The 21,984-nt window shown below is 31.9% G+C and overlaps 1 protein-coding gene across 1 annotated transcript in view; it reads left to right on the top strand.

The window, feature by feature from the left end:
* The first annotated feature begins 10,146 nt into the window (after positions 1–10,146).
* LOC127705641 (sodium- and chloride-dependent neutral and basic amino acid transporter B(0+)-like) overlaps positions 10,147–21,984 on the top strand; it is a 44,837-nt gene continuing 32,999 nt past the window's right edge. The window contains exons 1-4 of the mRNA XM_052209968.1: positions 10,147–10,333; positions 11,184–11,319; positions 11,776–11,910; positions 14,482–14,585. Of these exons, the coding sequence (XP_052065928.1) occupies positions 10,185–10,333; positions 11,184–11,319; positions 11,776–11,910; positions 14,482–14,585 (524 nt within the window). The 5' untranslated portion in view covers positions 10,147–10,184. The remainder of the gene's footprint in view (positions 10,334–11,183; positions 11,320–11,775; positions 11,911–14,481; positions 14,586–21,984) is intronic.

Genomic DNA, 21,984 nt, shown 5'->3' with positions numbered 1-21,984 from the left:
AGCAGGTATTTTCTGACCTCGTTCCAATGTTCATGCATGTTTCTTTGGCCAAAGTTAAGTTTGAATGGTTGGGCTAGTAATTTTCCCAATACTATTATCAATAGGTCAACTACTTTTGATATTTGGAACGACTGTAAATAAAGGCAACAGTAGTAGTATACCGCTGTTCGAAATTCATAAATCGATAGAGAAAAAACAAATTCGGGCCACAAACCAAAACCGAGGGAAACGTATCAAATATAAGAAAACTACGACACAACAGAAACACAACATTAAAATGTAACACACACAGAAACGAACTATAATATAACAATGGCCATTTTCCTGACTTGGTACAGTGCATTTCAAGAAAAAAATGACGGGTTGAACCTGGTTTTGTGGCATGCCAAACCTCCCGCTTTAATGGCAATGTTAATTATAACATTAAAATGACAACATTACATGACAGGACTACAATACAAATAAATGGGAGAAAATATAGGACAGAGAAACAAACGAATAATAGCCAACAAAAGGTACCAGGTTAAAAATTCAATATGCCAGACACGCGCCACGTCCACACAAGAATTACCAGCGACGCTCAGATGAAAAAAGTTTGAAAGCCAAAACAAGTAGAAAGCTGAAGACCACCGAGGACCAAAAGTTCCAAAAAGTTGTGACCAATACGGCCAAGGTGTAATGTTCATAAATGGTCTCTTAATTGGCAAAATATAAGTTTGAATGGTTGGGCTAGTGCTTTACCAATACTATAAGCAATTGGTAAACTACATAGTTAGGGAGCTACCATTTGATTTTTAGGGGGGCTAGCTAGGATGACAAATTTGGTCCTGCTTTTTTAGTTGTTATCTCTGTTCTGCCTTTTTATTTTTTACTCTATTCGGTCCTGCCTTTTTTACTTGTTTATCCTTACTTTTTTTACACAAATTGTCATCTTGACTTTTTTTTTACCAAGTTGCTCATCCTGCTTTTTTTTAACTCAAACTCCTGTTCTGCCTTTTATTTTTCAAAATTCATCCTTCAATTTTATTGTATGGAATGATTGTCGGATGTACATGTCCGTTTGTAACATTGCTTTTGACCTTGACCTCATTTACATTGAGTCATTGCTAATGTTTAGTGTATATGATTATTATTATTATAGTAAAACCTTTATCTTTCAACTTGTAACATAAAATCAGCCATGGTCAGTTAAGCAGGTAAAAGTTGTCAGCCTGTGCGCTCATGTTTTACACTTCAAACATGTAGATTTAAAATTTCCTTTCATATATACATATTGTTAACATTAAATCTTTCCATACAGTTTTATTTACAATTCATGTGTAACAATAAACATTCAAGTGTCTGAAAAGTTTTTTTCTTCTTTTTTACTGTAAGTAATATTTTTACTACATATCTGTCTGGAAGGGTTAATCTAACCTTGACATCATTTTTAAGGTTTATTGGCCAATGTCGAGTATTTTGCATGGTTGGGCTAGTGCTTTACCAATACAATAAGCAATTGGTCAACTATATAGTTAGGTAGCTATCATTTGATTTTGTAGGGAGGTTAGCTAGGATGACATATTTTGTCCTGCTTTTTTTTAGTTGTAATCTCTGTTCTGCCTTTTTTTACTCTATTCGGTCCTGCCTTTTTTTAATTGTTTATCCTGACTTTTTTACCCAAATTGTCATCCTGACTTCAATCTTATTAGAATTAAATCTCTCACTCGCTCATTTTTTTATGCTTGGTCGCTGCGTGCCACGCAGCTACCAAGCATAAAAAAAATGAGCGAGTGAGAGATTTAAGAGGGTGGTAAAGGGGGGGGGTGCTTGCACGGAAAAAACGTGAAATAAGACATAATTTCACGTTGAACGTGAAATAATTTCTGTCATGAACGTTGCACGAAAAATAAAGACTTTGATGTGATCCTTTTGTGACTGAGTCACTGTCTTCTTGTATATATAAACTCTCTGTTTTACTTGATATTCCCGATTGAGTATACACATTTATAATATAAATGGTTTACGGCTTTTTAAAAAAGTATATAACGATCTTCTTAACTTTTAAAATGCAAATTTCCCGCAGACACGAAAGTGTATTCTTGATCTATTTCATTGTCTTTATTAACAAGAATAAACACGTTGTCATGTTACCCATGCCACCAGCTACCACGACTCGTGGTTAAAAGTATCAGAAATAGGAAGTTTGAACTGACAGATGATGGAAAGTGCAAACACGTTAAAGCTCATCACTGTTCAGATGTCGATCCTATTTAAAGTCATTCTTTTCATTTTACCAAAAAATTCAAAGAATCGGCAATGAGGAAGCATGTATCTAGGAGATCCGAAAAGTGTTCACAAGTTAAAAACATATCACTGAGATTTGAACTTAATATGAAGTCATTATGTAAAGTTGTTTCTTAGAAAAATGTAACGGAAATATTTGTTGGATTGACGAACAGAAGCACAAGTTGATTGTAATATATCCCTAATCCTACAGCTTTCCCTAGTAATTCATACCATGCAGGTCTCATTAGTCCTTTTATTTTTTTTTAATGTTTTCTAACATTACAATCATGAACTAGAGACATATATGGCAATACAGCAATCCATCAACATATTCATACCAGATTACTATAGTAGCATATGGTACAACGATTTTGAACTTATCGCAAACTGAATCAAATCGAAAGAATACGACAAAAATAAATATGTATGGCCCGTTACAAATTTGTTGAGACAATAAAATGTCAGTGTGATGTAGTTACTTAATACTTAATGAGCAATGTGTTAGGCCAAACCAGTACATATATCTTGGAAGCTCCAAAATCGATAAGGAACCACATCAAAGGCCATTCCGCTTTATCAAAAAACAAAATTGAATCCATTTTTTTCTTGACGATCCCTGCCAAGTGTTTGAATTTTATTTGAAAAATACCGAGCACGCAAAATAAGTATTTGAAAATCACGATGCACGTAAAATTAAATAAGCAGAACACGTTGAACGAGGCACCTGTCTTGCACGACTGAACGTCAAATAAAAAAGTTAAAACACGTTGAACGTGAAATAAAAAACGGCGATCACGTTGCACGAAAATACCCCTTTACCACCCTCATTTAATTTTAATTAGATTGATAGAACCTCGATAGAACCCCCTGATCTCCCTCCCCCAACTCAATCACTGGCTGCAGTTGTATATGATATTTTATAAATGATTTTACATGAGCGATATATATGTTTATATTTCTAAAGCGAAGTAAGTCATGAAGGATAACAAAGATCAACAAAGGTTAGATTTTTACATTTCCGGAAATTTTTACACATTGCTCGTTTCAGTTTTATTTTTAGAAAATTAACTTCCGGTAATAATAGTTTAGTGCACTATTGTTTTTCAGAATAGAAATTTTGCAAAACAATTAACTCAAGGAGACCTTTATATAAAACAAATAAGTATTATTCTTACGAATGAGTCGGGGATTGTATTCAAGTGCATGCATGGGAATCTTCTATAGCAGAAAAGGATTTCGGTAATTCATTTGAATGGTGAAGGAGGCAGAGTCTGCATGAAGCAATTTGCTGATTTTGGCTAGTACAAATAATTATGACGTCTGGCAAGGCTTGTCACTAGGAAGGCGTCCCAGAAAAAAATTAAAATAGCCTTGCCAGACGTCATAAATATCTGGACTAGATTTTGGCATACATTGATCTGATACTGCAGATCGAGTGCAGACACAAAATCCCCCAAAAGAACTTGGTATCAAAATTAAGAGTGTGAATAATTTCATCTTCTATCCAGATGATGTTGGTTTATAAAGTTGGTCTGTTTCTAGAAAGAAAAAAAAATTCTTGTCATCACAAAAGAGTCATTTTCTTATCCCAGTAATAGATTACCTAAGCCGTATTTGGCACAACTTTTTGGAATTTGGGTCCTCCATGCTCTTCAACTTTGTACTTGTTTGGCTTTATAACTATTTTGATCTGAGCGTCACTGATGAGTCTTACATGTATGTAGACGAAACGCGCGTCTGGCGTATTAAATTATAATCCTGGTACCTTTGATAAGGCCAAATAAAAATATATGTGTGGTTCCAGTTACCTGACCGTCCTTAGTCTAAACCCCCGACCCTAGAACCTTTTTTTTCATTTCTAAAAAATAAATTTTCAAAACGATCAAATTTTGAGGTTTGTGAATTTATATAATTAAATTAATAGATTTCTGTCATCCAGAATGCAACAAAATCAACTAAAACATGACATGACTGTTTATGTAAAAATGGCGAACTTCCAGTAGGGGCGTGTATAATACTACAATCAATTTCGGTAAACACACAATTTTTTTCCGAAATTTGAAAATCCAAAATAAAAATTAAAAAAAAAAAAAAAATTGCCGCCCTAAAAAAGTATGTAACTGGAACCACACATATATTTTCACTTGGCCTAACTATTGTAACATGATTTAAATTGTCTCATTTTATTGCCAGTCAATAATTAAAATGTCCCCTTGAGCCATCGGTATAAATGAACTAATATATTTTCCCCAAATCCAACATTTCACGAACTTTTATTCCCAATTGCATGGGCCCTGGCCGGGATATGGGCCCATTCCCCTAAATACTAGGAAAATCACTGATTTTTTTATAAAAACTGGATTCATTATCTTTCATTGGACAACAATTTCGTTGGTATATACTGCAGGTAAACCACGAAATCAACTGATCAATGAAGAAGAAATTTTAAATTGGCATTTATACAGACTTTGTCGAAACCATGAAAACAAATATCCACAAAAATGCAATTTTAGCTTAATTCACGAAAAAATTGATATTCACGAAAATAAATGAATCTACTGTAAATGATCAATGAAAGAAAATAAAATTGCTACCAATAAACAAACATACACACATGATTTTAATGGTTCCTATCTCCTGGCAGAAAAAAGAGGTAATGCAGATAAAATCGTTTTATTTTTTAACACTATATAACATGTACAATTCATGGAGAATTTTGGGACTTAATCATTGTAAATTGTGCTCAAACAATAGAATGTTCATAATATCTGTTAGGGTCAGCATAAAAATTAAGGGAAGGGATAGCGAGGCAGATAATATAACTATATTTTGTTCAGGCCTTATCAGGATTTTAACCAGAAATGCAAAATGTATATCTTCTATGACTTGTAATAACTCAAGACTAGATGAATCTGATTTATTTATTAAAGCTATTTTCTACATTTTTAATTGCAGATAGACACAAAAGATAGCTACAATGTAAATAATGGCTCAAAAGAACGGAATGGAGATGTTGATGTAAATGTTGACGAAGATACTGAAGATAGAGGACAATGGGGCTCCAAATGGGAGTTTATTCTGTCATGCATTAGACTTTCTGTAGGATTAGGAAATGTATGGCGTTTCCCTTACCTGGCCTATGAAAATGGAGGAGGTATTACTGTTATTCATGTTTATAGCTGTTAAAGCTTATGTTAATTAAATGATAAATAGAACTATACCATTGAATGACACATTAATGCGTGATTTAAATTAACATAGTTAAGTGAAATATATCGGAGCGCTTATTTTACAATACTAGTTGATAATCAATGATCTAGATAGTAAGATATTGCATGGCCACTAGGCTGACTAGCCCAATGTTCATTTTTACGAACAAGTTACCTTAGTTGACTGAAGGTCAATCAGGGTAAATTGTCATTGTCAATTTGAAGAATCTACTCTTACCTAATAATTACAATCATTTTAACAGCTGAAATGTATGGGAAAAATTAATGAATGCAATAATAGTTTATCACTGCATGTATCTCATATACATGTAAGGACAAATTAAAGGAGTTAATATTTTAAAGAATAAATGTACTGACAATAACTGGTATAAAAGGTTTTGTTTGACTAAATCATTTAAGTTGATTGGTTTTTATGGCGTTGTTTTTTTAAAAGACAATCATGTTTTACCCAAATATTTAAAATCTGATTGATCTTTACGGCTTCTTAACTGGGTGTATATTTGTACATTGTATAGTTATGACTCACTGAAAGAAATCTTTGGAAATGATTTGTAAATTGAAATGTAGACAACTTAATGACATGTCTTTCAAGTACATGTGTTACCAATGTGAAAACTGATTGAATTTAAACATGTATTAAAATTATTTCATATGTTATAATGTAAAGATTAATTTTAGTCTGAAATTTAGCATAATATTAAATGATTTGACAAGAAAACAGTAAGAACATGTAGACTAGATACATGTATGTAAATTATGGTTAACACCTTCACACTGCAGGATTTTCATTAAATTTCTAGCTTGTAATAGATACATAGACAGAATCAAGTTATTCTAACCAAAAGTCTGACTTAAAAGTTTTTATTGTTCTGAATTAGTAAATTGCAAATTTACATTGTCTGACATATCTCTTTTTAACCCTTTCACAAAGCCAAAATTTATAGAAGAAAAGATTTACTGTTAGTCTGCAGAGATGGGTCCGATTGTTTTCAATGTAATTGATTAAATTACAATTACTTTGTCATTTGTACGATTAAATTAAATTAATGATTACATCATTTCTGAAAGTGTCTGATTAAGTTAATGATTACATTGGCAAAGTAATCATGATTACATCTGATTACAATGAATTTAAAAAAAAAAATTGAATATGTAAAATGTTAATAGAATTGTTAAATCAAATTGTAAACATAAACAAGTACTAAAATACATACAAAAATTTGCTTATTTTGAACAAAATATTTGTCCAACTTTTAATTTAGTTTGTGCTAATTAGATAAATTTCCACCATGTCCACATGTCTGATTAATCTCTTATCATATATATTGTCCTATAGCTAAACTCAATTGGTAATTGCAATAAAAACAAACCTTAAATGGTTTCCTACCTGTCAATTCAAAGTTGACAAAAATCCTAATATTAACAAAAGATTATAATTCAGGGTTAAAGAAAAGTATACTTAAATATAACAGTTATTATCAAATATATATATGTACATCTTTAAATTGTGAATATATGTACAATATCTTTTACTAAGGCCAGAGACATGTAATTGTATTATATGTCCAATACTGTAACAGTTTATTTTTTACTGAAGTATAATAATCAATTAACATGATTTGTAAAGTAAACCAAACTATTTAAATGTATTAAATATTTATTTAAAAATAAGAATAACTAAAAGGTTCATTTATTGACCATAAACACAGTTTAAAGATTTTTTTCATTGTAATCAGAATGTAATCAAAAAGTAATCAGGATTACAGGGTATTTTGAAAAGTAATTGATTAAATTAAATTACATGTAATCAGATTTTTTACAATGATTACTTGAAAAATTGTAATCAATTACAGCTGATTAACGATTACAATTACAATTACCCCAAGTCTGTTAGTCTGTAAGGAAACTAAACATGTTAAATGATTAAAGTGTCATTAGCTGCCAGATTCATGCTAAAAAAAATAGAGATTTATACTCTAAAATTTTTATTTATTGAGTATTTTTTAAGTTTTTTCTATAGGCAACAATGCATAATGCATGGAATCATTATAAAGTATCAGCATCTCCTGTTTATCATGGTATTGTATGCCATTCACATATTAAATGTCTAATTAACCATCATCACAAGTGGCATCACACCTAAATATTTCTAATGAGAATGTGACACAAATATAAATAGAGACAAGTTCTAGTTTTGGATTTCATATCATAGATAAAACTATATTGTAAATTGTTTTATTGTTTTATAAGTAAAAAGATTTTGGTGGAAGAACTCAATCAGTCAATGAAAAAATCTTCCAACTGCTTTAACTGTTGCAGATGACAATCTTTTCAATATTTGATCTGTGTACAAAGGGTCCACAACATTGGCAGCAGGGTCCACAACTGTGGAAGCAGGGTCCACAACTGTGGCAGCAGGGTCCACAACTGTGGCAGCAAGATGGGTTACTTGCATACAAATTTTCAGTCCAATAAACCAACAAACAATCATATTTCTTAATATTTGAGAATTTTATTCACATTTTTTTTCTTAATTTCTGCTGCCTTCCTGATTGCTTATTTAGTCCTACAGTTCCTGATAGGAAAGCCCATGTACTTCATGGAGTTAGTAATGGGTCAATTCTCTAGTTTAGGACCAACAGGGGTTTGGAAAATGAACCCAAGTGCTAAAGGTAATAGTGTTTTTGTAGTAGTATTTGTTAATTCATATTTCATGGTTTGAAGAAAAAAAATCTTTGGTTTATTATTTGTTTAATTTATAATTAGTGTTTCAATCTTTGAAGTTTGAGATGATGATGGAGAGACATTTTTAAGATATGTGATGTTTGAAAGAAATAAAAATAGGGTTTTAATTCACCTACAAAAAACGTTTCATTGTGGAATTTGGCAATCTAGAATTATTTTTTTTTATTTTGATCTTATTTTGCCTAATGGTATTAAACACTTATATTGTTTTTCCACATCTGATGAGAAAAGTATGCTGGTACATGTAATATTGAAGTATATCTGAAATACATTTACAATTTTCATTTGTAAATGTGAGAAAACTATAGGTGTAGAATTTTATACAAAATAATTTTATGCAGGTTTAAGGTATTGTAAATGATGAATTTTGTACAAAGATTTATTACATAATACAAAATATTTTCAATTTCTTCATGTTATAAAATAATTTATTTCGTATTAAATATAAATAACACAAATGTATTAACTTTGCAGGTATTGGTATATCTATGGCTCTAATATCGTTAGTAGTCACAATCTACTATAACGTGATCATGGCCTACATGTATACACTGAATATAAATCTTATACAAATGTATTAACTTTGCAGGTATTGGTATATCTATGGCTCTAATATCCTTAGTAGTTGCAATCTACTATAATGTGATCATGGCCTATACACTGATCTACTTCTTCTCCTCCATGCAGAAAACTCTACCCTGGACTGTTTGTGAAGATGCAAGTATGTTCTAGACTAGGGATTTGGAACAGTTTCAAGGTGGACATTATAAAAATGAGGAAACAGTTATTATTCAAAATTTTGCTCAATTTTCCATATACTGTGGATTCATTATTATTTGTTGGATACCAATTTTCGTCGGTTTTGTGGGTATAGGTGAACCACGAATATAAATGTACAACGAATTACACATTTTCTAATGGCTTTGTAAGCAGAGGTTTGCAAAATCACGAAATCAAATATCAACAAAAATGCAAGTTTTCCTCAATCCACCCTAATTGATATCCAAGAAAATAAATGAATTCACAGATTGAAATGAATTGTGGTATGATGATTGCCAATGAGACATAAAAGCTTTTTTCTCATTATGGGAATTTTCGAGAAGTAACTTAACTTGACTAAAATTCAGTTAGTTTCAAGTATATGCACTCGAGTCTCATAAAACATAATGGCCCTTTTCTGAACATTTGACTAAAATGAATGCCTGAAGCTGACCTAAAGCTGCCATTTTGAGCATTTATACAAAACACTGCTTACTAGGGACATACTAATCAATTCATTTTGATTATTGATGGTATGAAAAATATTACAACATGTGAATTTGCAATATTGTGTAACTGTATATAGCAGGCATGTTTTGCGCTAAAATGTCAAAACCTTATTTAGTTATTTTTTCTAAGATATATTTAAAAAAACTGTTCAGATCCCATTGCCAGAACCATATATGTTCTAAACTGCCATGATAAGTCCACCATAAATTTTGACAGGGATTGTTAAACCACTTGGCTCAAAGAGTTTCAGCCAAGTACTCATATAAAAATAAGTAGATGAAGTATGATTGCCAATGAGACAACTATCCACCATATAAATAAGTATAATGTGGATATATGCAATTAAAGGTCACCCGACAGTCTAAAAAATGAGAAAAAAATACTTTATAGTCGACTATGAAATCACCATGAAACATTTTATAAAACAATTAAATGAGAACTAAAACCGGGTTTATAGATATCAATTCATATACATTGGTGTCTTCTTCTAAATAAAAGTTATTCATGTAATATTTGCCACTGGATGTTTAATTATTATCACAATTGTCTTTTAATATATAGCCATTCTTGTAACAAGACCTAGATGTAGTTAACCTTCCAATGTTTGTATTGTAGGAATGGTTACCGTTAGGATGTGTGGAGCAGTCGACACAGAGATTAGACTATTGCTCTATGAACATTACACAATTATTGACTGATAACAAAGCGTGTAGATGTTTTTTGAACGGTACAGATTCTATATTGTCTGACCAGGGATTTAACGGTACTAATGTCACATACCAAGGAGATGTCCCAGTACCTGTAGCACAGCTGTATTTTGAGTAGGTAATAGTATTCAAGGTCATAAATTTTATGGAAGGATGTTTGTTAAGTTTATAAATTTTACAGTAGTATATATAAAATCTGCTTTTTAAAAATGAAATCAGGTTAAAAAATTGACACGTCTTTTGGCCTGAAACTTTATTTTTGTAAAGAAAGATATAATTATATACTTTGGATTCTTTAATTTTCGTGGGTACCAATGGCTATAGTCCATTTGCCAATTACCGATTTGATTCTGTTATTACACACTTTTCAAACAAATTACTTCCCTTTGTCAATTGTCGACTGGTTCCATACCGAACAAAATTGGCATTTACCAATGCAAAGCATGATGAATTGAAAGTGATGTATCCTCAGTTTAACTAATTTTTCATTAAAAAAAATTTCTGATGTCAAAAGTATTTAGCTGAACAACAAATTAATGTAATCATAAGATTTAAAAATCTTAAAGATTACTCACATTACGCACAGGTAAATTTGCTCTTTCTGCTGGCTCTCCATTGTAAATAAAAATTAATGTCCCTCATAAGGGAGACAACTAAAAAAGGGATCTTTAATTACAGGGTCAATTACGGGAATTGGCAAGTAGCCTATTTACGTGGGTATTTTATTTCATGATTTTACCAATGTCTGTGTTCAAGGCAATAGAACATTTGTACATGTAATCGTTAAGCATTTAATTTCCTGGTTCACCTATTCCAACAAAAATTAATATCTAACAAATAAAAAGGAATCTACAGTAACAGTTGTCTTTTGTACAACTACAACAATCCAAATAGTTTAAATATGAAATGCATGTTATCTGTAAGATTAATACCACCCCTATTCTAAGAACAATTTCTTTTTCAGTAAAACTGTAATGAACAAGGCTGATGATTTCTACCCAGACACAGGAAATCCACAATGGAAGTTAGCACTCTGTCTGCTGTTGTCGTGGATTGTTGTTGTTCTCTGTTTAGTAAGGGGAATTAATTCATCTGGAAAAGTAAGTTTTATGATATATATGTATGCAAGTCAATGTCTAATAATATAGAGCACATTCATTTATATTTTGTGTGTTTAAGACAATATAATTTGATAGAGCACCTTTGAAATGGAAGTGTGTGTGATCTTATTTATATTTGTTTGATTAACCATAGTTTGCCTTTTGCAAATTTATACATCATATGTTTTGAAACGAATATATTTTTAATCGACAGTGATTATATATATACTTAATTTGCTCATTCCTAAGCTAACAAGTTTGTGCAGGATGCCATTAAGTCCATTTTACAAATATTCAATTTGGATGCATTCCGTAATGGGTGATTGTTTTCGATGAACTTAGGTGGCTTTTGATATAACTTAGCATTTTAATATATGAATTTATTTGTAGGTTTTCAACCCATAAATCTTTTTTTTTTTTTTGCTGGACTGGAACTTTTACTTTTTATCTTTTCAGGTTGTATATTTCACAGCCACATTCCCATATGTTATCTTGTTGATTTTGTTGATCCGAGGAGCTACACTAGATGGTGCTATTGATGGAGTAAAATATTTTTTGATACCTGAATGGTCCAAACTAGCAGATCTAAAGGTATATATATGAGTCATGATTGTAAGATATACTTACAGAAATAGTGGTCATTGTCATCATAGACAATTGTACTGAATTTTGTTTTAAATTCAATTCCCTGTGTTTGTCAATTAATTATATTGTTTTTTTTTATACCATGGGTACCTAAAGTTTGAGAAGTCTTTGATTTGTAACTCTTTCAAGTTGGTACCTAACACTACAGGGAGATAACTCTAAAAATCAGCTGAGTGTTTTAATAATGTTGTATTATGTTAAGGAAATATTAGGTTCTCAATGATGAGAATTAGTGTTTGTCTAACTGCTATATATCCAATGAAATTTTTAAATCAAGGTGTTTGGTACCACCTTAAGATTAATTTGTAAATATTTTTAAATTAAAATTCACTTCTATATGCTGGGGGCAATTTGTATTTCAGCTTGTGAGTTTCAATGATACCTTATGAGGGGAAACTAAGGAGGTTGATATTCCTGACTGCAGACTATTTACTATGAGATATATTGTTAAAAGTTCCTTTACCCATGTCTGTCTAGTACCACAATATATTTTAGGACCTTCCATTGCTTTTATAGCCCTGAAAAAATTATAAAGGAAAAAGTTTTACTTTAATTTGAAGGACATATTTATTTTATCTTTAAAATTATGTATTACAACATATATATGTAAGGGTAAATTCAGTAAAAAATCTCCCATTGACTGTAATGCTAATCTATGTCTTGAATTAAATTTATACCTGATTTACCTTTAGAAATTAGAAAATTTCATATATCATTCATGAAAGTACAAATGTAGCCCTATCATTTGCAACAATAAAAACATAGGGTCATGCGGCATTTTTGGGCATTCACATGGCCTTGTTTACAAACACTGTAGATTCACACTTAATTCCTTCACTGACCCCCATTACTTTTCAACCCTGCAGTAAAAAAATTTAGTACATTCAGCATTCATTTTTTATTTTTTTTCAACTCTAGTTTTTATCCATCTATCAAAAAATATTTATTACAAACATTATCTACCAATCAGAAGAGCACATGACTTCAGTTTTATACAGAAAGCTCTCCCCCAAATGGGCGGTCCCTGATGACGTATATTTATTTACTGAATTTACCCCTGTAAGACTCAGATCGACGTCCATTCCTCAAATCGATGTCCAAAGCTGACGTCACAATAAAATAAGATTCCAAATCAGCGGCAAATTATATCCCCCTCTAACCGAGGCCCAATGTTTGGCTCCTCTAATAGACGTCCAAATTTAAGCTTCTCTAATTGCTGTCCGTTTTAATGGACCTATGGAAAGATGCAAACGCCGAGACATTTTTGGCCAACATGCCATATTATACGGAAATATATCTAAAACAAATGAACAAAACTGCAGAAATGGGGACAAGCAAAGTTTATAACAGAACTGAAACGTGGATTGTCCGAGAAGAATAAATATAAAAAAAGTAGTAAAGACAGTTCTAGGTCAATATTTTTACAACCAAAACATAGGTTATGTGACAAATAAAATATATTTAAAAATCTTTTTTTTTAAATGTATTACCAATGTTTACAGGTTGTGATATCAATTTTTATGTAATTTAAGAGCTTATTAAAAACAATGAGATGTGGTGAGATTGCTAATTGGACAACTATACACCAGAGTTCAAATGAAGTGAATGTAAGCAATTATATAGCCCTTTACCTTTATAGCTTGCTGTTCGGTGTGAGCCAAGGCTCCGTGTTTAAGACTGTATTTTGACCTATAATGTTTTTCTTTTATAAACTGGGACTTGGATGGAGAGTTGTCTTTTTGGCACTCATACCACATCTTCTTATATCTATACCGTACGTCCTTCAACAATGAATCATGGAATGATAAAGTCGGCAATTAAAGGTCTCGACATGAAACATATAAAACAATTATTATAGAACTAAAAACTAACCTATAACAAAAAAAATTCTGAACAACAAATATGCAAGACATAAACCAAGGACAACCACTAGACTACAGGCACATAAAATACTTGGCAGGGTTTAACATGTTTGTGAGCGCTTAAGCCTCCCCTAACCTGAAACAGTGGTGTAACAGCACAACATAAAAACATAATGCCAATTTATTTTGTATATTTTTCACTCCAGGTGTAAAACAAATGAATTTGTTGAAAAAATTCTTACAGAGTCCAAATTATAATACTCTAACAGTTGGCATTTACTTCTTTATTTTGTCCATTGTTGAAGACTGAGTGTTGCCCTATATATATGTCGTTTTGTTTTCTTTGTCGTTGGGTTCTTATTTAAGTATACGCATATGCCATTTATTAATATGCATGTACATGTATAAGTGTAAGTGCAGCAATTTCTTTTTTTATTATTCATTGATATTGAACATCGATAAGAGAAGACTACAATAAATCGGACATCGTTTTGGCAATACATGACGGCATATTGGACGTCGATTAGAGGATCAAACAATTGGACGTCAATTTGAGAATGTGACGTCCGAATTGGACGTCGATTTGAGGAAAGGACTTCGATTAGAGACCGGACGTCGATCTGAGTCTAACATATATATAATTTATTTATTATAGGTATGGGTTGCTGCAGCAGGACAGATGTTTTTCTCTCTCAGTGTATCGTTTGGTGGAATTATAATGTTTGGAAGTTACAACAAATTCAGCAACAATGTATATGGGTAAGATTAATTTTCCTTGACAGAAAATTTAAGTCTTTATTTATATTTATATGATCAAATATGATGGGATGTAATGTAATTAACATGGTCAGTTATTTTTTGGTAATTATTTTTATTATAGTTAACTATTACCTTCTGTCTGTCCAATTTTGTTTCTGCACTCTTAACTCTAAAGCTTGCCTCATCCAATTTAAATGAAACTCATACACAGTGCTACAAACTAATGAAATTCATACGCAATGCTTACAGATAGTTTGAATTTGGGTAGTGATTCATTTACCGTTCTAGAAATAGATCCCTTTTAAGGCGAAGTGTACGTAATTAACTATTCCACAGAATTTTTTTAAATTTTACATGTGTATTCTGCTTGTAAAAATACATCAGAAAATGAAATAAAAAAAGGGGGTAACCGTTTTTGTTTTTGAGATAAGAGCTGTTGAAGTTAACGGCATGATGCGCCTAAAATACAAAGGTTATATAGGGGAAAACTGTGAAATTCGGCAGGAATTGTTACATTTTCAAGATTTTCTATTTTATTAGTCCACAGAATTTTTTTAAAAGTTAATATACTGAATAATAATATTAATAAAATGAATGACGAATCGATTGGTGCAAAGAAAGTCCTTAGCAACCGTGCTACTTTTCAAGTTATATCCTGTTAAAGTTGAATCTTCAGTGTAAAAAATGAAAAAGTTACGACGACGTTATTGACGTCGCCGCAACGATTTCAACGCTATACATTGTTCAACCGTACTAGATTTCAATTGATAGGAAATATATACCGTTTTGGTTGGGTTCGTGTTGCTCGGTCTTTAGTTCATGTTGTGTTTTCTGTACTGTTGTTTGTTTTGTTTGTTTTTTTTTTTCTTTTTGGCCATGGCGATGTCAATTAAATACTCAGTTTATTTTTGGCCCCTTTTGTATCTTCAATCTCTCTTACACCAATTATAATTTTAAAAGACATTTGTTTTGCTCCACAAAAAATAGAAATAGGTAGAATATATGTGCTGTGAGTGAAAGGCAGAAATCATTGGCTTTCATTAGTTCTCTCCATCCATGTGTTTGTGATTTCTCAATAGTTGATTTAATGATCCTTTCAGAAGGGATATAGATTGTAAGTACTTTAAGTTTGTGAAAATAAAACAATAGTTGTCTACACCTTTTGTGTCATTTTTAATTTAAAGTGACAGGCAGAAATATTTCATCCGAGTAAACACAGAGTTGCTAGAATAATGAACCTAACAAAATAAATCGGTGCCGAGGTGGATAATAATGTCGCAAATCATTTATTTATTGTTTTCTACATGTTTGTTTTATTTAGTCATGAAAGTAAGCCTAATCTTCTGCATCTCTTCATCTTTACAATATTCGGGTCTATAAATGCGAGATATTTAGCGCAATAAGGTTTTCCGACAAATACATTTTTTATTTGTAATCACATTCACGCGTTACAACAGGGTCTAGATGGGGGTCCTCCTTTTTCTTTTTCTTTAAATGTAAGACTATTTTCTCTATTCTGATTTCGCTCATTTTTCTCTATCTTTTTTAATTAGCACCCCATAATTCTCTATTCTATATCCCCCCTTTATTTCTATTCTTTATTTTTTTATGATGCACTTTTTGAACACTACCCAGACCTACATACAAAATTACCAAATTTCCAGCATAGAAAAGTTAGCCTTGTTCCTTGATAAAAGCACGAAAACTGTTCTTTTTTTTACGGTTCAACAGAGTTGAAGAACCATTTTCTTCAATCATTATTTGTTCAGTATATGCAAGAACAGCTGGCTAAGAATAAGAAAATTGCATAACATCTTGTGAGTGTTCATGGTTGCAATAAACCAGGTCAATGTAAGAACCCGTGTATAAAATGCAAATAATTTGAGAATTAATTGATAAACTCAATATCGGAAAATGAAATTGACAACATATACCTTACATACATATTTTTATTGGTCTATAATCTAATACTATAGTATAACATGATTGCTACCAAATTGTTATAACATTTATGTTTTTAAAAGATCACACACACACACACTCACATATTTTAAAGATCACACCCACACTCACATATTTTAAAGATCACACACACACATTGCATTATTACAGTGGAGATATTTAGTAAATATTGAAAATAACAATCATTTGACTTACCTGGCGAGTGTGGGACGGAACAGACTAGAAAGAGTGTTGAAAGTCCACCCTTGACGGATACTAAGGAGGGAAAATCAGCTATTATGATGTTAAAGAGTTTCAAGGGTAAATTTTCCTTTGAAGAAAAACGTTATATATATATATATATATAAAAGAATGAAATGTATATGTATGGTTTTCCAAGGACACAAATATCAAACGAATACCAAAGGACGTTGTTGTAAGTCACTGTATATAGGGTGCGCCGTTTGCAATTGGCCTTCAACAATAAGGAAAAAATGTATAGAAATCCATAAAAGTGTGACCAGGGAAAATGCAGCTTCAGTTTAATATTTTGGACTTTAATATAAAATTCTCAATTTTGATAATTTAGACTTTATTTTTATGTGTTTTAAAATTCATTTAATTTTATATTTTCGTTTCTATTTAAAATTAATATCAAGGACTTAAAATCAACATGCTTTGATATGCAATTTAATTCTCAGTTTGGACATTGAGTGAAATGTTTTATTCTATTAACTAATTAATGACATTATACATTTTTCATTATTATATATTTTTAAATATCATAATCAGATTAGTAAATTAACTTTATTCTTCAAGATCTAAAAATAGTTTAATCCTTGTCAGTGAACAATATTACTCAAATTAATTGTTATTTGTTGTGTCTATACTTGTCAATTCAATTGTGTATAAAAACTTGTTTATAATTTTTATAAGCAAGATTTGGACACAGGACTTTACACTGAACACAGTCCATCTGTAATAAAAGAGTATCCATGCTGAATTATTGATTTATTCATCGCTAGTTCCAGAGTCTCAAGAGTCAGTTTTCACCAGAATTTCAGTCTCAGAAGTGTCATTGCTATTCAGAGCAATCGTTCATTCTGTGATCAGGTGCATCACACAGTTTCAGTAACAAGAGGCCATTCAGTCAGGCTTTTGTTACACAACCTCACAAGTCACCCAGTTTCCCCGGTGACAAAAGTCCCAGACTTGACAAAATGTAAAACAGTACACCTATTTATTGTTTTATGGTTAAATTCCTGGACAAAGATGTATATTAGAACCCGAGATTCTAAAACAAAATGGTTTATTAATGCACTCCGATTCATTATACAAATGCAAGTCTGTATATGAAAAACATCAGCAATTAAAAATTGACCAGTGTCATACTCATATTTTGAGAATCTGCGCTCACAAAAAGTATTTTCAAACTTTTTTACCTAATACAATGTACTAAGTTTTATTTATGAATCAAAATATAAAATTTCAACAAAAGTTTCTATATGGACATCAGCATATTTAGTTAATTTGTTACACAACAGTTTATCAAATCCCTACTCATCCTTTTGAAGTGGTTTGTGTTTAATAAATTATTGAACAGACAGACAGATGGACGAACCAAATAAAATGTATATATTTAATTCATACGACAGTCTCCTGATTTTCTATTTTGTCTTTTTGTTCTTTGTTACTCTGACCTTCCCGTTAATTTCTTCTGACATGACATTATATACACCATCTACTCCTCCTCGTCTAAAAGCCAGTTTTAAATGCTGAATGTTAAGTCCGGATCTAGCCATTTTTTTAGTCATACCCTCTGAAATCGGCAGCACTTTCAGCGTTTCATAGTTCTTATTGGACACTTAAACATTTATCAAAGCCTGATAAGCAAAATCAATAGAAAAACTATGGGGTTGTACACGAACAAGAGAAAATCCTGGCTTTCTGAATAGTTCCTGTAAAGCCAAGACATCTCTCAATGCGTTATGTGCATCGTAAGTGAAGTTTTCGCCGAGGAAATCCTTTACCAGTTCTTCCTGCTTGAAGCTTTTTCTCTCTGACTTTCTTTCGGGGTATGCAGCTCGAAACACATGTAATGTATCTACGAATCCGTTGCACTTGGCTTTGAAATCATTAATCAAGTTTTCATTCATCAGAGCTTTAATAATGATAATTTTTGAATCAAAAGATTTAACGTTATGTCCAAACAACACAACATTTTCTGGTAACCAAGTGATTAACTCTATCAAACATTCTTTTCTGTTTTGGTGTGGTACTGGTATACCATTCCTGTAAAGTACATTCCCTATTCTTGTTAAACCTGTTACCTTTGACGCTCCTGTGGTAATAGGCTGTAGCGGCATAACGTATTGGCTAAATTTTTGCGTCCCAAATACAGCAGCGATCTGTGTAATGTCACAAGATATGCCTGTAATAATAAAGGTTTATAGATATAGGAAGATGTGGTATGAGTGCAAATGAGACAACTCTCCATCCAAGTGACAATTTATAAAAGTAAACCATTATAGGTCAAGGTACGGCCTTCAACACGGATGCACATTTATTTTTTTATACTAACTATTTCGTTTATCTACATATAAACATACTAGTAATTTGAATCAGTCGGATATACACTTTTTACTGTTATCTATTAGTCTCGAACTTGGATTTTTACCTGACTTGTCTTTTGTTTATTTGTTTTTATGCAATGAATCAATCAGATTTGTTACAGTTTGTTCTTGTGTTTTGTGTTTAAAATATGATGTAACGTTAAGGGGAGGGTTGAGTTCTCACAATAATTGACTCCCCTTTTCACTCCAGTTTTCAGGTGCCTGTCCCAAGCAGAAAACTTGTTATATAGTAACCATATTTGTTCATATCTGTAGTTAAAACAAGGCCGTTGGTTTTCTCATATTACCGTACGAAGTAACTTGAAACTATTTACATCCATGGTCTGTCCCCACATAAGTTTGTAGACACTGGTCTCATTGGCAATTTTACTAAATTTCATTATTTCATTAATAAAGACAACTTGCGGCAGTGAATTAAATTTAAAATAGTATTTTTTTTGGTGTATTAATCTGAAATCTATGATATAGGGTCGGAGTGTTGGTGCATTATGTGCATAAAAGGCATTAGAATAAAACTGACCAAGACCAGTGGTTTCCAAATCAAAGAAAACAGTCGCCATATTGCCTAAGTGTAGATTAATGTCATCATTTTCGGCAGCTGGTGAAGGGATCTCTTCAATATCTGGACTCTCTTCCTCTATGCTTGAAATAGCCGACCTATAACTCTCGCCTTCTCTGATTTCCTTCGACCTAACGGATCTTACTCTGCTTCCTTTTTTGTCCCTCCGCTTTCTCTTAAATGCTGGGGTAGCAGCTTTTGCCTTTTCTCTCTTTCTCTTTCTATTCAAACGTTCCCGTTGTTGAGCTGTAAATTTACCAGGAGATAGGCTGTGAGTTTTGTTGACCTGTTGTAAGATAAGAATATACTAGATAATAGATAATTTATGAATGAAGCCGAGTTATCAAGTCACAGAAAACAAGAATCAGGGACTAAGGCAAGATTTTGAGTGGCGTAATTCTAGAAAATCTAAGTTGTTGGAATATTTTTTCAAAAAAATGATATGAATCGCGAGAAACATGAAATTAAAAATATATATTATATATTTATTCTTTACTTGAACTACATTGTAATCTGTTATTAACAAAAAATTCAGATTTCAGTGTATTGTATTTTATACCGAGACTGCTAGACAATTTTGAGTAATATTCAACATTATGCATTTATAATTTTTGTTATTTCATACTGAACATAATGCATACCTCAACGACATAGTTACGGCCCTCATTCTTTTGAGATATAGCTGAAGCCACTCGATATCCCAGCGATTGACTTCCACAGAAATGCTTCGACTTTGGGGCTTTTGTTGAAATGATATAGTTCAGTGATTTGTTGCTTTGGGAACTACCAAGATTGGCCAATTTGTTAGTATTATCACTGTATTTTGAAAATACAGTTTGAATATCTTGTTGCAATTCTTCTCCTTTTAAATCCTTGCCATGTGGCAAACTTTTATGCCTGTATCCGATCGGATCTTTGATGTAACCACACCAACTGGAACACAGACTGTGGTCTCCAAATGCGTATGGTACAATGGCATCAATGGTAGACTTTAAATTTTCAACATCCCCTTTATTTTGTTTAATTGCGTACAGCATGTCCTTTACAAAATAATCTATTACAGATGTAGATATGTTTCTTTTGTGTTTTTGGTGCAACTGTAGGAGATCTCATGTAAAGTTTTTATGAAAATGGTTGGAATCACTGCGTTTAATGACATCATGGTTAACTTCTTGGCGCAGCCTTGCCATTGTAGTGGTGTCATCGTCCATTGTCAATGAATTTACCATGTATCCCATTTCCTCTATGACCTTAACCTGCAGAAGAGAATGTTGAATAATAAAACTAAAAACATCAGAACATCAGTTCCTACTAATACCTGAATTTTTAAAAAATTTTCATGACCAAACAAAAAATTCTAGTAGTATACATTAGGTTTATAGAATTTGTTTCTATCGTATCTTTCACCTTGGCGATATGAGGACAACAGATACTTTTTAACGATTAACTACAATTAGTGCCTAAACAATCATGTTTGTTGTTTTTTTTTTTGCTGGAATGACAACAAATAAGGACTAACTGTCATACCTCCGACAATTTGATAATGGGATCGTTGATTTTAACTTTATTTCAAAGTGATATATACCCTGCGACGAAGACGACGATATCGATGATGTTACGACGATGAGTAAAAAGTATAAAATATTTAAAAAGTTCCTACCATTTCAACAGCTAATGCTGGTTCCATTGCCTTCGAGCTTCCAAAATAATTTCGGCGGCAGTCATGTTCTTCCCAACCCAGGATAAAGGGGGGGAGGGTGTTCCAACTATATGTCCCCATTCAAATGCATTAATTGTAAAAAAAAAAAGGGGGGTTCCAACCCCTGTAACCCCCCCCCCCCCCCCCCCCCTCTGGATCCGCCACTGGAAGAAATGCGTTTTGATTAATATATTTCTGATCGCATTACTAACCTTCATAGGTTTGGGTGTCGGAAAATAAGTTGCTTACAATCATAATATTTGTTTTACAAATGCAACTGCACGGAAGAATAGTTTCAATAAAGGAGAAGGGTCATTAAGGGCCATTTTTGGCCCAATCTGAAAATTTTATTTTGTAGTGGTTTTCAGGTGGCAAGATGAGCACTTTGTCACAAAATGTAATTTTTTAATCATTTTTTTCAAGTTTTCATCATTTTCGGGTGAAAATAATAAAATACAGAGAATTTTTTAGAATTTCTGAATTTTTTTAATTACATATTTAATAAACATAATTAAAATGACAACAATGGTGCATATATTGTTAAAAACTACAGTTAAAGCTATCATG

This window comes from Mytilus californianus, unplaced genomic scaffold (genome assembly GCF_021869535.1).
Source record: "Mytilus californianus isolate M0D057914Y unplaced genomic scaffold, xbMytCali1.0.p SCAF_6, whole genome shotgun sequence".
Lineage (NCBI taxonomy): Eukaryota > Metazoa > Mollusca > Bivalvia > Mytilida > Mytilidae > Mytilus > Mytilus californianus.
Note: the sequence above shows the minus strand (reverse complement) of the source record. Positions and strands in the feature narration are given on the sequence as shown.